The 16,279-nt window shown below is 48.8% G+C and overlaps 1 protein-coding gene across 1 annotated transcript in view; it reads right to left on the reverse strand.

Moving 5' to 3' along the window:
• CHM (CHM Rab escort protein) overlaps positions 1 to 10,262 on the reverse strand; it is a 63,427-nt gene extending 53,165 nt beyond the window's left edge. Inside the window, exons 1-4 of the mRNA XM_072122936.1 lie at positions 10,144 to 10,262; positions 3,763 to 3,829; positions 1,654 to 1,726; positions 1,261 to 1,385 (exon numbers count right to left, since the gene is read on the reverse strand). Coding sequence (XP_071979037.1) covers positions 1,261 to 1,385; positions 1,654 to 1,726; positions 3,763 to 3,829; positions 10,144 to 10,195 — 317 coding nt within the window. The 5' untranslated portion in view covers positions 10,196 to 10,262. The remainder of the gene's footprint in view (positions 1 to 1,260; positions 1,386 to 1,653; positions 1,727 to 3,762; positions 3,830 to 10,143) is intronic.
• Between the last annotated feature and the right edge of the window lie 6,017 nt (positions 10,263 to 16,279).

The raw sequence follows: 16,279 nt of genomic DNA on the forward strand, positions 1-16,279 counted from the left end.
TGTGTTATATAAAGCTACTAGAGAGCCGCACCGCCACCTACTACTACCCAAAGAGAGGACTACACCTCCAATCATCAGGCTACAGGGTGTATATAGGAATTATCTATGTATCCTTTACTCATCCTGTACTGATCCTGAGTTACATCCTGTATTATACCCCAGAGCTGCACTCACTATTCTGCTGCTGGTGCAGTCACTGTGTACATACATGACATTACTTATCCTGTACTGATCCTGAGTTACATCCTGTGTTATACCCCAGAGCTGCACTCACTATTCTGCTGCTGGTGCAGTCACTGTGTACATACATGACATTACTTATCCTGTACTGATCCTGAGTTACATCCAGTATTATACCCCAGAGCTGCACTCACTATTCTGCTGCTGGTGCAGTCACTGTGTACATACATGACATTACTTATCCTGTACTGATCCTGAGTTACATCCTGTATTATACCCCAGAGCTGCACTCACTATTCTGCTGCTGGTGCAGTCACTGTGTACATACATGACATTAATTATCCTGTACTGATCCTGAGTTACATCCTGTATTACACCCCAGATCTGCACTCACTATTCTGCTGCTGGTGCAGTCACTGTGTACATACATGACATTACTTATCCTGTACTGATCCTGAGTTACATCCTGTATTATACTCCAGAGCTGCACTCACTATTCTGCTGGTGCAGTCACTGTGTACATACATGACATTACTTATCCTGTACTGATCCTGAGTTACATCCTGTATTATACCCCAGAGCTGCACTCACTATTCTGCTGCTGGTGCAGTCACTGTGTACTTACATAACATTACTTATCCTGTACTGATCCTGAGTTACATCCTGTATTATACACCAGAGCTGCACTCACTATTCTGCTGCTGGTGCAGTCACTGTGTACATACATGACATTACTTATCCTGTACTGATCCTGAGTTACATCCTGTATTATACACCAGAGCTGCACTCACTATTCTGCTGCTGGTGCAGTCACTGTGTACATACATGACATTACTTATCCTGTACTGATCCTGAGTTACATCCTGTATCATACTCCAGAGTTGCACTCAGTATTTTGCTGTCTTCAGAGCTGATTTCTCCAATCAGGCCCTGCTTGTGTAGGCTTAGAGCTCTGGTGGTTTTCACTGCTGGCAGGGTCAGTGCACCGGGTTCTAATGACGGCTCTTGCTGACGGTTTCCAGTGCATTATGTATGTGTTGGTTGCTGGGCTCTTCTATCTATTATCAGTGTATTTCTCACCTGCAGTAGGTGAACACCTCGATGTTGGTGATGCTGTTATCCCGTTGGTTCAGGAGGAATAGATCCTCATTATCCAGGATGTTTTCCTGATTTATCACAACATCTTCTGAGGAGACGTCTTCTCTCTGAAAGAAAATGATTCATTATATATTGTTCATTTTGTATCAGCCACATTCAGGGGTAAACTGCTTTGTGTCAATGAATGGATCCCATGGTAATAACCAGATCACTTGTTACTGTGTCACGGCTCATGAGGAACATAGGAACATGGGGGAGGGGAGAGGTGTCCCCATAAAAGTCACTGGGACACTTGTGTAGGCTGCACAAAGAGCCCCCAGAACATCTATATGAGGGGAGATGATGTGTATCATACATAAAGGGGGCCACACGCACCTGACAGTCCGCAATCCACGACTGCAGCCCCGAAAATGTAAAACTGGCCCAGTTACCGCCATAGTAGTTTCTCCTGAAAGATAAAAAAAAAAAAAAAAAGAGTCAGAGAGACAGAGAAATGAGACTGGACAGAGAAGAAGAGAAAGAGACAGACAGTGAGATAGAGGAGGGGAGAGAGACGAGGATAAATAGATAGATGAGGAGAGAGAAGAAAAAAAAAAGATAGAAGCGGAAGAAGAAAAGAGACAAAAGAGGAAGAAGAAAAGAGACAAAAGAGGAAGAAGAAAAGAGACAAAAGAGGCGGGGAAGAGACAGAAGAGGCGGGGAAGAGACAGAAGAGGCGGGGAAGAGACAGAAGAGGCGGGGAAGAGACAGAAGAGGAGGGGAAGAGACAAAAGAGGAGGGGAAGAGACAGAAGAGGAGGGGAAGAGACAGAAGAGGAGGGGAAGAGACAGAAGAGGAGGGGAAGAGACAGAAGAGGAGGGGAAGAGACAGAAGAGGAGGGGAAGAGACAGAAGAGGAGGGGAAGAGACAGAAGAGGAGGGGAAGAGACAGAAGAGGAGGGGAAGAGACAGAAGAGGAGGGGAAGAGACAGAAGAGGAGGGGAAGAGACAGAAGAGGAGGGGAAGAGACAGAAGAGGAGGGGAAGAGACAGAAGAGGAGGGGAAGAGACAGAAGAGGAGGGGAAGAGACAGAAGAGGAGGGGAAGAGACAGAAGAGGAGGGGAAGAGACAGAAGAGGAGGGGAAGAGACAGAAGAGGAGGGGAAGAGACAGAAGAGGAGGGGAAGAGAAAGAAGAGGAGGGGAAGAGAAAGAAAAGGAGGGGAAGAGAAAGAAAAGGAGGGGAAGAGACAGAAGAGGAGGGGAAGAGACAGAAGAGGAGGGGAAGAGACAGAAGAGGAGGGGAAGAGACAGAAGAGGAGGGGAAGAGACAGAAGAGGAGGGGAAGAGACAGAAGAGGAGGGGAAGAGACAGAAGAGGAGGGGAAGAGACAGAAGAGGAGGGGAAGAGACAGAAGAGGAGGGGAAGAGACAGAAGAAGATGGGAAGAGACAGAAGAAGATGGGAAGAGACAGAAGAGGAGGGGAAGAGACAGAAGAAGATGGGAAGAGACAGAAGAAGATGGGAAGAGACAGAAGAAGATGTGAAGAGACAGAAGAAGATGGGAAGAGACAGAAGAAGATGGGAAGAGACAGAAGAAGATGGGAAGAGACAGAAGAAGATGGGAAGAGACAGAAGAAGATGGGAAGAGACAGAAGAGGATGGGAAGAGACAGAAGAGGAGGGGAAGAGACAGAAGAGGAGGGGAAGAGACAGAAGAGGAGGGGAAGAGACAGAAGAGGAGGGGAAGAGACAGAAGAGGAGGGGAATAGACAGAAGAGAAGGGGAAAGAGAAAAGAGAGGATGAAAATGCAAAAGAGAAAAGAGACAGAAAAAAAGCAGAAACAAATTGAGAGCGTAGAAGATATAAAGAGACAGAGGAGTAGAGAAGAGAGTCTGGTGTTGGCGCCTCATTTCCCAGCGGTCTCGTGATATTACTCTCTGGATGGTTTGTACCTGTGCACACACAGAGGAGGGGGCAGCAGCGGCCATGTACCCGCAGTCATGTGATGCACAGATGCATCGGAGGAGACAATACATATAACCACATGCCCCCCTCCACCCCCATTACTATTAGCGTTGGCGCTGGAGATGATGGACAGCTGGCACGCACAGTCCGGACACCTTTAATTATGTTTTGGCAAAGGATTCTGCGGCTTCTTATCCATCTGCAGGAATTAATGACAAACGGCCAATCAAAGCTTCTCCTGGATAAGACGAGGCGCGGCGGATGGCGAGAGGGCACCAGGGCACATCCATCACCTGAGCCGCCACTCAGTGCATTATAATGATAGCGGACACGTCTGGTATCGCTATCTGGCGTCATGAACGTCATGAATGATATAAGAGATGACAATCTCTTCCAGGTTATAACGGGAAATCACAAGCCCAATCACTGAGCCGCCATAATTCTTCTTAAAAAGTACTGTGTGACCATACAAAGGGCTTCAAGATCAGTGCGATCGCTTCCAAGTAAAATCTGACTACAAACAGACAGAAGAACAACTTACTGGTCAAGATGGAGGACGCGCTGACCAATCCGGGAGCAGGCGGAGGCGATAATGGACTCCTGGAGACCTGCGGAGATAGAGACACCATCAGAGGATTGTACAATAGGGTATACATGGGATACCCCGCACCCTGCTGTACCGAGACACTCAGGACTATAGTATTACATGGGGGGACCCCGCACCCTGCTGTACCGAGACACTCAGGACTATAGTATTACATGGGGGGACCCCGCACCCTGCTGTACCAGGACACTCAGGACTATAGTATTACATAGGGGGGACCTGCACCCTGCTTTACAGGGACACTCAGGACTATAGTATTACATGGGGGACCCCGCACTCAGGACTATAGTATTACATGGGGGGACCCCGCACTCAGGACTATAGTATTACATGGGGGGACCCCGCACTCAGGACTATAGTATTACATGGGGGACCCCGCACTCAGGACTATAGTATTGTTAGTGTTTCTGTGATTTGCAACCTTCATGTTCTAGAAACTTTTCCCTTCTCCAGTCTCTGTCCTCTCTGTGCTGTTGCTTTCCCTCTCCATAGTTTGTATAATCTGACAAATAAGGACCAATGTAAGGGTGTATTCACATGTTGCGCGCACCCTATGGCTGCGTTGTGATCCATCTCATGGTATCTGGTTGTAATATGATGTGTGAGAGGTGATTGTATGGTAAGAGAAGAGATGACCCGTTGTGTGTTGAGACCTTGGGGCAGCAGGACATTACTCCGCGTCCTGATGACCGCCGTCCCCTGAAACATGATATAAAAAACTTTTGTAAAGTTCCCAGCCCCGGAACTTCTCTGCGTCCAGCGCATCTATATTATCATTCCAGGAGAGAAATCAATGAGAAATCAGAGGCAGAAATGAAGATTAGTCTGTGGCGGTGAGTGTGAGGGGAGCGGGCGGCCATGCTGCAGGAGGAGGAGGAATACATCTTACACTACGAGGAGCACGGCCCCAGGGCTCCCAAATGTCCCATTACCACTTATTGATGGGCAGGACGCCGGATTGTCCACCAGATGGAATTGTTACACACTTTGCAAAAAAGCTGTAGAATCAAGAGACACCCCATCGCTATTACCCAAAGTAATCGCTGGTATCAGGAGAGACAGAAAGATTTATATCACAAAACAGTATATCAGAGCGAGAGCTCTACAAAAGAGCCCATGCTGACCCCTGACCACTGCTGGCTATGATAGAAAGGTGTCAGGACACACAGGACATGGCAGCTCGCTGTGTATGGGGGATGTAGTCACAGAGGGGTCAGAGCGCCCATGCTGAGCCCTGACCACTGCTGGCTATGATAGAAAGGTGTCAGGACACACAGGACATGGCAGCACGCTGTGTATGGGGGGTGTAGTCACAGAGGGGTCAGAGCACCCATGCTGACCCCTGACCACTGCTGGCTATGATAGAAGGGTGTCAGGACACACAGGACATGGCAGCTCTCTGTGTATGGGGGATGTAGTCACAGAGGGGTCAGAGCGCCCATGCTGACCCCTGACCACTGCTGGCTATGATAGAAAGGTGTCAGGACACACAGGACATGGCAGCTCGCTGTGTATGAAGGGTGTAGTCACAGAGGGGTCAGAGCGCCCATGCTGACCCCTGACCACTGCTGGCTATGATAGAAAGGTGTCAGGACACAGGACATGGCAGCTTGCTGTGTATGGGGGTGTAGTCACAGAGGGGTCAGAGCGCCCATGCTGACCCCTGACCACTGCTGGCTATGATAGAAAGGTGTCAGGACACACAGGACATGGCAGCTCCCTGTGTATGGGTGGTGTAGTCACAGAGGGGTCAGAGCGCCCATGCTGACCCCTGACCACTGCTGGCTATGATAGAAAGGTGTCAGGACACACAGGACATGGCAGCTCGCTGTGTATGGGGGATGTAGTCACAGAGAGGTCAGAGCGCCCATGCTGACCCCTGACCACTGCTGGCTATGATAGAAAGGTGTCAGGACACACAGGACATGGCAGCTCGCTGTGTATGGGGGATGTAGTCACAGAGGGGTCAGAGCGCCCATGCTGACCCCTGACCACTGCTGGCTATGATAGAAAGGTGTCAGGACACACAGGACATGGCAGCTCGCTGTGTATGGGGGATGTAGTCACAGAGAGGTCAGAGCGCCCATGCTGACCCCTGACCACTGCTGGCTATGATAGAAAGGTGTCAGGACACACAGGACATGGCAGCTCGCTGTGTATGGGGGTTGTAGTTACAGAGGGGTCAGAGCGCCCATGCTGACCCCAGACCACTGCTGGCTATGATAGAAGTGTGTCAGGACACACAGGACATGGCAGCTCGCTGTGTATGGGGGGTGCAGTAACTGAGGGGTCAGAGCGCCCATGCTGACCCCTGACCACTGCTGGCTATGATAGAAAGGTGTCAGGACACACAGGACATGGCAGCTCGCTGTGTATGGGGGATGTAGTCACAGAGGCGTCAGAGCCCCATGCTGACCCCTGACCACTGCTGGCTATAATAGAAAGGTGTCAGGACACACAGGACATGGCAGCTCCCTGTGTATGGGGGATGTAGTCACAGAGGGATCAGAGCGTCCATGCTGACCCCTGACCACTGCTGGCTATGATAGAAAGGTGTCAGGACACACAGGACATGGCAGCTCGCTGTGTATGGGGGGTGTAGTCACAGAGCGGTCAGAGCACCCATGCTGACCCCTGACCACTGCTGGCTATGATAGAAAGGTGTCAGGACACAAAGGACATGGCAGCTCGCTGTGTATGGGGGGTGTAGTCACAGAAGGGTCAGAGCTCCCATTCTGACCCCTGCTGGCTATGATAGAAAGGTGTCAGGACACACAGGACATGGCAGCTTGCTGTGTATGGGGGTGTAGTCACAGAGGGGTCAGAGCGCCCATGCTGACCCCTGACCACTGCTGGCTATGATAGAAAGGTGTCAGGACACAGGACAGGGCAGCTCCCTGTGTATGAGGGGTGTAGTCACAGAGGGGTCAGAGCGCCCATGCTGACCCCTGACCACTGCTGGCTATGATAGAAAGGTGTCAGGACACAGGACATGGCAGCTTGCTGTGTATGGGGGATGTAGTCACAGAGGGGTCAGAGCGCCCATGCTGACCCCTGACCACTGCTGGCTATGATAGAAAGGTGTCAGGACACACAGGACATGGCAGCTCGCTGTGTATGGGGGGTGTAGTCACAGAGCGGTCAGAGCACCCATGCTGACCCCTGACCACTGCTGGCTATGATAGAAAGGTGTCAGGACACACAGGACATGGCAGCTCGCTGTGTATGGGGGGTGTAGTCACAGAGGGGTCAGAGCGCCCATGCTGACCCCTGACCACTGCTGGCTATGATAGAAAGGTGTCAGGACACACAGGACATGGCAGCTCGCTGTGTATGGGGGGTGTAGTCACAGAAGGGTCAGAGCTCCCATGCTGACCCCTGCTGGCTATGATAGAAAGGTGTCAGGACACACAGGACATGGCAGCTTGCTGTGTATGGGGGTGTAGTCACAGAGGGGTCAGAGCGCCCATGCTGACCCCTGACCACTGCTGGCTATGATAGAAAGGTGTCAGGACACAGGACAGGGCAGCTCCCTGTGTATGAGGGGTGTAGTCACAGAGGGGTCAGAGCGCCCATGCTGACGCCTGACCACTGCTGGCTATGATAGAAAGGTGTCAGGACACACAGGACATGGCAGCTCGCTGTGTATGGGGGGTGTAGTCACAGAGGGGTCAGAGCGCCCATGCTGACCCCTGACCACTGCTGGCTATGATAGAAAGGTGTCAGGACACACAGGACATGGCAGCACGCTGTGTATGGGGGGTGTAGTCACAGAGGGGTCAGAGCACCCATGCTGACCCCTGACCACTGCTGGCTATGATAGAAAGGTGTCAGGACACAGGACATGGCAGCTTGCTGTGTATGGGGGTGAAGTCACAGAGGGGTCAGAGCACCCATGCTGACCCCTGACCACTGCTGGCTATGATAGAAAGGTGTCAGGACACACAGGACATGGCAGCTCGCTGTGTATGGGGGATGTAGTCACAGAGGGATCAGAGCGCCCATGCTGACCCCTGACCACTGCTGGCTATGATAGAAAGGTGTCAGGACACACAGGACATGGCAGCTCGCTGTGTATGGGGGGTGTAGTCACAGAAGGGTCAGAGCTCCCATGCTGACCCCTGCTGGCTATGATAGAAAGGTGTCAGGACACACAGGACATGGCAGCTTGCTGTGTATGGGGGTGTAGTCACAGAGGGGTCAGAGCGCCCATGCTGACCCCTGACCACTGCTGGCTATGATAGAAAGGTGTCAGGACACAGGACAGGGCAGCTCCCTGTGTATGAGGGGTGTAGTCACAGAGGGGTCAGAGCGCCCATGCTGACGCCTGACCACTGCTGGCTATGATAGAAAGGTGTCAGGACACACAGGACATGGCAGCTCGCTGTGTATGGGGGGTGTCGTCACAGAGGGGTCAGAGCGCCCATGCTGACCCCTGACCACTGCTGGCTATGATAGAAAGGTGTCAGGACACACAGGACATGGCAGCACGCTGTGTATGGGGGGTGTAGTCACAGAGGGGTCAGAGCACCCATGCTGACCCCTGACCACTGCTGGCTATGATAGAAAGGTGTCAGGACACAGGACATGGCAGCTTGCTGTGTATGGGGGTGAAGTCACAGAGGGGTCAGAGCACCCATGCTGACCCCTGACCACTGCTGGCTATGATAGAAAGGTGTCAGGAGACACAGGACATGGCAGCTCGCTGTGTATGGGGGATGTAGTCACAGAGGGGTCAGAGCGCCCATGCTGACCCCTGACCACTGCTGGCTATGATAGAAAGGTGTCAGGACACACAGGACATGGCAGCTCGCTGTGTATGGGTGGTGTAGTCACAGAGGGGTCAGAGCGCCCATGCTGACCCCTGACCACTGCTGGCTATGATAGAAAGGTGTCAGGACACACAGGACATGGCAGCTCGCTGTGTATGGGGGATGTAGTCACAGAGAGGTCAGAGCGCCCATGCTGACCCCTGACCACTGCTGGCTATGATAGAAAGGTGTCAGGACACACAGGACATGGCAGCTCGCTGTGTATGGGGGATGTAGTCACAGAGGGGTCAGAGCGCCCATGCTGACCCCTGACCACTGCTGGCTATGATAGAAAGGTGTCAGGACACACAGGACATGGCAGCTCGCTGTGTATGGGGGATATAGTCACAGAGAGGTCAGAGCGCCCATGCTGACCCCTGACCACTGCTGGCTATGATAGAAAGGTGTCAGGACACACAGGACATGGCAGCTCGCTGTGTATGGGGGGTGTAGTCACAGAGGGATCAGAGCGCCCATGCTGACCCCTGACCACTGCTGGCTATGATAGAAATGTGTCAGGACACACAGGACATGGCAGCTCGCTGTGTATGGGGGGTGTAGTCACAGAGGGGTCAGAGCGCCCATGCTGACCCCTGACCACTGCTGGCTATGATAGAAGGGTGTCAGGACACACAGGACATGGCAGCTCGCTGTGTATGGGGGGTGTAGTCACAGAGGGGTCAGAGCGCCAATGCTGACCCCTGACCTCTGCTGGCTATGATAGAAAGGTGTCAGGACACACAGGACATGGCAGCTCGCTGTGTATGGGGGGTGTAGTCACAGAGCGGTCAGAGCGCCCATGCTGACCCCTGACCACTGCTGGCTATGATAGAAAGGTGTCAGGACACACAGGACATGGCAGCTCCCTGTGTATGGGGGATGTAGTCACAGAGGGGTCAGAGCGCCCATGCTGACCCCTGACCACTGCTGGCTATGATAGAAAGGTGTCAGGACACACAGGACATGGCAGGTCGCTGTGTATGGGGGGTGTAGTCACAGAGGGGTCAGAGCGCCCATGCTGACCCCTGACCACTGCTGGCTATGATAGAAAGGTGTCAGGACACAGGACAGGGCAGCTCCCTGTGTATGAGGGGTGTAGTCACAGAGGGGTCAGAGCGCCCATGCTGACCCCTGACCACTGCTGGCTATGATAGAAAGGTGGTCTCTGTGTCAGTATATCATTATACAGGGAGTAAGGGGCTCCTGGGGGCCCGAATATAAAGGAACCACAGCCAGTTCTCAGTATAGATCTAGTAGGCGGCTGCTGGGGGCCACTATATGAGGGGCCGGGGCCACTATATTACAGGAGGTTGTGTGGTGAGTATATAGTATCTGCTGCTCCTGTGCCCCCTCCCTCCAGGCTGCGACACCAGGATGATTCATCAGTCTATACAACACAGCCCGGGTCACCCTCCGCCCCGCCCTATGCCGGGTAACGCTATAGCCCCACCCCCCGCCGGGTCACACACACAGGTAACACATCACCACATCCTTATGCGCCCCGAACCTGTTCCCAGGATCACCACATCCAGCTCTGCAGGCAGGTCGTCGGCCATCATGCCGAGGCGGAGTGATCATGTGACCAAGAAAGCCGGAAGATCTAGCCAATCAGGGCGGCGATCCTCGAGCGGCCATCTTTACTGTGGGCAAATGCCCGATCAAGGATACAATCCTGTATTTAGATTGTGCAGTAAAGCCCCCCCCCCATTTCTCCTACAAATAATAACCCCCATCATCGCTGACTGCACACTTATCATCTCTACATCAGAGAGGCGCCACCTATAGCAACCAATCACATCTCTTCTTTATTATACGCACAGCAGGGAAAAAGATGAGAGTAGACATCTAATTGGTCATATTGGACATAAATCACCCAAGATCCCAGGACCTTAAGTTATTAAGAGTCACTCTACTGTTACACAACGCAGGCTTAGATACACAGCAGACAGTATCACATATGGTAGAAATAGATACACAGAAGACAGTATCACACATCATAGGATTAGATACACAGCTCAGCACACTGTATCACACAGGATAGGATTAGATACACAGCTCAGCAAACAGTATCACACAGGATAGGATTAGATACACAGCTCAGCAGACAGTATCACACAGGATAGGATTAGATACACAGCTCAGCACACTGTATCACACAGGATAGGATTAGATACACAGCTCAGGAGACAGTATCACACAGGATATGATTAGATACACAGCTCAGCAGACAGTATCACACAGGATAGGATTAGATACACAGCTCAGCAGACAGTATCACACAGGATAGGATTAGATACACAGCTCAGCAGACAGTATCACACAGGATAGGATTAGATACACAGCTCAGGAGACAGTATCACACAGGATAGGATGAGATACACAGCACAGCAGACAGTATCACACAAAATAGGATTAGATACACAGCTCAGCAGTCAGTATCACACATGGTAGGATTAGATACACAGCTCAGCAGACAGTATCACACATGATAGGATTAGATACACAGCTCAGCAGTCAGTATCACACATGGTAGGATTAGATACACAGCTCAACAGACAGTATCACACATGATAGGATAAGATACACAGCTCAGCAGACAGTATCACACAGGATAGGATTAGATACACAGTTTAGCAGACAGTATCACACAGGATATGATTAGATACACAGCACAGCAGACAGTATCACACAAAATAGGATTAGATACACAGCTCAGCAGTCAGTATCACACATGGTAGGATTAGATACACAGCTCAGCAGACAGTATCACACATGATAGGATTGGATACACAGCTCAGCAGACAGTATCACACAGGATAGGATTAGATACACAGTTTAGCAGACAGTATCACACAGGATAGGATTGGATACACAGCTCAGCACAGTATCACATAGGATAGGATTAGATACGCAGCTCAGCAGACAGTAACACACAGAATAGGATTAGATACACAGCTCAGTAGACAGTATCACACAGAATAGGATTAGATACAAAGCTCAGCAGACAGTATCACACAGGATAGGATTAGATACACAGCTCAGCAGACAGTAACACACAGAATAGGATTAGATACACAGCTCAGTAGACAGTATCACACAGAATAGGATTAGATACACAGCTCAGCAGACAGTATCACACAGGATAGGATTAGATACACAGTTTAGCAGACAGTATCACACAGGATAGGATTGGATACACAGCTCAGCACAGTATCACATAGGATAGGATTAGATACGCAGCTCAGCAGACAGTAACACACAGAATAGGATTAGATACACAGCTCAGTAGACAGTATCACACAGAATAGGATTAGATACACAGCTCAGCACAGTATCACACAGGATAGGATTGGATACACAGCTCAGCACAGTATCACATAGGATAGGATTAGATACACAGCTCAGCACAGTATCACATAGGATAGGATTAGATACGCAGCTCAGCAGACAGTATCACACAGAATAGGATTAGATACACAGCTCAGCACAGTATCACACAGGATAGGATTGGATACACAGCTCAGCACAGTATCACATAGGATAGGATTAGATACACAGCTCAGCAGTCAGTATCACACAGGATAATATATAAGACACAGGTAATAGAACAGCACATTACCGCATTATATAAAGCAGATAGTATCAGCTTTGCAGGATTGGATACAGCTAATAATATTAGACATGTGTGGCTTAGATACAGCAGCTCCCGGTAGTCCAGTAGCAAGAAATAATTATTTTCTGCAGGGTAATGAAATGGTTAATGTCATATTTTGTCTCATTGTATCAAGTGAAGTCACAAACTAAGATCTGAATCATAAAATAATAATTAGGCTCAATTTTCACTTTAATTTCCTCATCGTTTCCGCTGCAGCCAATGGTGAGAACAGATGAGACGGGAAATGTTCTGATACTGAGTCATTAAAGATGTATCACCGCTCACCGACCGCTCCGCGCCTCAACATAGTTATCCTAGAATATAAAACTAACCGGACAGTAAATTATTCATCACACCCTGACAACAAACGGCACCCGAAACATGGACACAGGGGGCAAATATACAATAAAGCTACAACAATACTGCCCCCTATGTACAAAAAAGTACAGGAATCCTGATATGGCGGATGTACAGTATAGCAGTGAAGCACAGTCATCCTGACGTGGTGGGTCGGGGCCAGGATAAGAACATGAGGGTCACAGTGCAGTCAGCGGGATGATGGGATCGGGTCGGCAGTGGAGGTCAGAAGTCTGAAACACAACTTTAAAGGAAATCTACCACCAGGATGAAGGATTGTAAACCAAGCACATCGACATACTGATGTGTACCCACTCTGGCAGAAGCTGCTCTTCTTGAAGTTATGCATGCCTTTGTTTTTAAGAAAAAGAGGTTTTAAAAATTATGCAGATGAGCCTTCAGGGCTCCGAGCTTCATTGCCACCTATAGAGTATGGAGCCCCTGAGGCCCATTTGCATAATTTTCAAAACCTTCTTATTTTAAAAACAAGGTCCTAAGAAGCTGAAAGAAGAACAGAACCTGCCAGAGGGGACACTCACCAGTATGTCAATGTGCTTGGTTTACAATCCTTCATCCTGGTGGTAGATTTCCTTTAATAGGGAGGCTTAAGCAATCACTTCCTCTTATATTATCAGCAATAATATATACGAAATTCATCCAGAATCAAAGGATATCCTATGCCCTATGTCTGGACACACAGAACGAGAAAGATCCAGCTAACAGCAAGTATAAGACCTTCCCTTGAATAATTCTACAAATTCAATGGGGGAGATTTATCATTAGGCTTCTCGGGAGAGTTCTATGTCTTTGGAGCTGCGCTGCTCATCAGATTCATTAAAGTGTTTTTGGCCCTTTAATAAATGCTCTTAGGCTCTATATGTCTGGGATTTTTCTTTCAAAGAGGCACAAAAAGGTGCAAAATGCACCAAAAGTAGCAGCACATAGACTAGTAGGGGCCTGGAGTGACTATGCAACTTTTTTGCGGCTTTTTAAAAAAAGTCTTAAGTCATGACTCTGGCTTTGCACGGCGTTGCTTTAGCAGTAGTTCTATGTTTACGCCAGTATAGTGAAGTGGCAAAAATAGTCCTGTGCGCCTTTTGAGCAACGAAAAGTCGCAAAAACACTCTATGCAACCAGGGGCGTAACTACAGCGGTAGCAGCCATAGAAGTTGCTATGGGGCCCACAGTATCAGACCTGACACAATAAAGAATGGAGGATGTGCACCATTATATCTATATTGTATTGCACATGTCCAGCATGATATGTATATAATATATACTGTGATGTATATATGCAGTATCTGTGATGTGTATATGGTGTCTGTATACACTGTATGTGAGTATGTTGCATATGGCAAGGGGGGGGGGGGCCATGACGTAGCCTGCTGGGTGGCCCTGTCTCTCCTAGTTACGCCACTGTATGCAACTTTTTTGCGACTTTTATACACCAAAACTGCAGTTCTGCCGGAGTCGGTCCACATCCAAAGCTGCAAGTCCAGTTTGTTACAATAATTACAATGGGATTTTTACCATCTATATGGAGGTTACAGACATTACTTCTGACACTGCAGTCTCTGGAGCTGTAATCGTGTGTGAGGACTCCGGATCACACAGCGCGGAGCAGGGTCACCCCTTACTGACAGGTTTCTGCTACACATGGTGCAGGCTCAGTAACAGATGACACCTGAGAATTTGGATTCCATTTGTTCTCATCTGGATTTGTTTAGCAGATAAATGCAAATCATTTGCCAGGTATTACAATAACAAAGGGAATTGGTGATATTCTGTTATCCAGGGAGCCTCAAGGAGGGCGATTGCTACAGGTAAGGCACATATACACAGGTCAGGTAAGTCACATATACACAGGTCAGGTATGTCCCATATCCACATGACTGGCGTCACATATACACAGATCAGCTATGTCACATCTACACAGGTCAGCTATGTCTCATATACACAGGTCAGCTATGTCACATCTACACAGGTCAGCTATGTCTCATATACACAGGTCAGCTATGTCTCATATACACAGGTCAGCTATGTCACATCTACACAGGTCAGCTATGTCTCATATACACAGGTCAGCTATGTCTCATATACACAGGTCAGCTATGTCACATCTACACAGGTCAGCTATGTCTCATATACACAGGTCAGCTATGTCTCATATACACAGGTCAGGTAAGTCACATATACACAGGTCAGCTATGTCTCATATACACAGGTCAGCTATGTCACATCTACACAGGTCAGCTATGTCTCATATACACAGGTCAGCTATGTCTCATATACACAGGTCAGCTATGTCTCATATACACAGGTCAGCTATGTCACATATACACAGGTCAGCTATGTCTCATATACACAGGTCAGCTATGTCTCATATACACAGGTCAGGTAAGTCACATATACACAGGTCAGCTATGTCATATATACACAGGTCAGCTATGTCTCATATACACAGGTCAGCTATGTCACATCTACACAGGTCAGCTATGTCTCATATACACAGGTCAGCTATGTCTCATATACACAGGTCAGCTATGTCTCATATACACAGGTCAGCTATGTCATATATACACAGGTCAGCTATGTCTCATATACACAGGTCAGCTATGCCTCATATACACAGGTCAGCTATGTCACATATACACAGGTCAGCTATGTCTCATATACACAGGTCAGCTATGTCTCATATACACAGGTCAGCTATGTCTCATATACACAGGTCAGCTATGTCTCATATACAAAGGTCAGCTATGTCACATCTACACAGGTCAGCTATGTCTCATATACACAGGTCAGCTATGTCTCATCTACACAGGTCAGCTATGTCTCGTATACACAGGTCAGCTATGTCACATCTACACAGGTCAGCTACGTCTCGTATACACAGGTCAGCTATGTCTCATATACACAGGTCAGCTATGTCACATCTACACAGGTCAGCTATGTCTCGTATACACAGGTCAGCTATGTCTCATATACACAGGTCAGCTATGTCTCATATACACAGGTCAGCTATGTCTCATATACACAGGTCAGATATGTCATATGTCATAATAATAATATCTAACATAGGTCCGGTATGTCCCATAACCACAGGACTGGCGTCACATAACCACAGGACAGGTAAGTCACATATACACAGGACAGGTAAGTCACAGGAGTTGTACATGAAGTTGGGCAGGAGGGATCCACTCTTTGATGGTTTCTAATGTTTCTCCTTCCCCTGACATATCAGATAGTCGTCTGGTAATAAAGTGCCTTGTAGCAGCACAGAGGATTTAAGGAATCGGATCTTTGAAGATGGCTGAAAAAACTACAAGTTCCACACTGTGCAGCACCTCAGAAGGAATTAAACGTATCTGCTGTGGACAGTAAAATATGTTACTGTTCCAAATACAAGAGTTCCTAGAAGGAAACACTGTGGGTTCAGGCTCCATCCATAATTTATAGGTCACTATCTACAACATATATGGAATAGAACTGATTGCAGAGCGACCATGGACACATTGAGGAATATTTCTGAATCTGTCCAGATATGTTCAATAATTCGCCACATATTATCAGTATGGTTGTTGTAACTAGAATCTCTCTGGTTATTATGTAACAGTCATCCTATCGGCAT

Source organism: Engystomops pustulosus, chromosome 9, assembly GCF_040894005.1.
Source record: "Engystomops pustulosus chromosome 9, aEngPut4.maternal, whole genome shotgun sequence".
Classification (NCBI taxonomy): domain Eukaryota; kingdom Metazoa; phylum Chordata; class Amphibia; order Anura; family Leptodactylidae; genus Engystomops; species Engystomops pustulosus.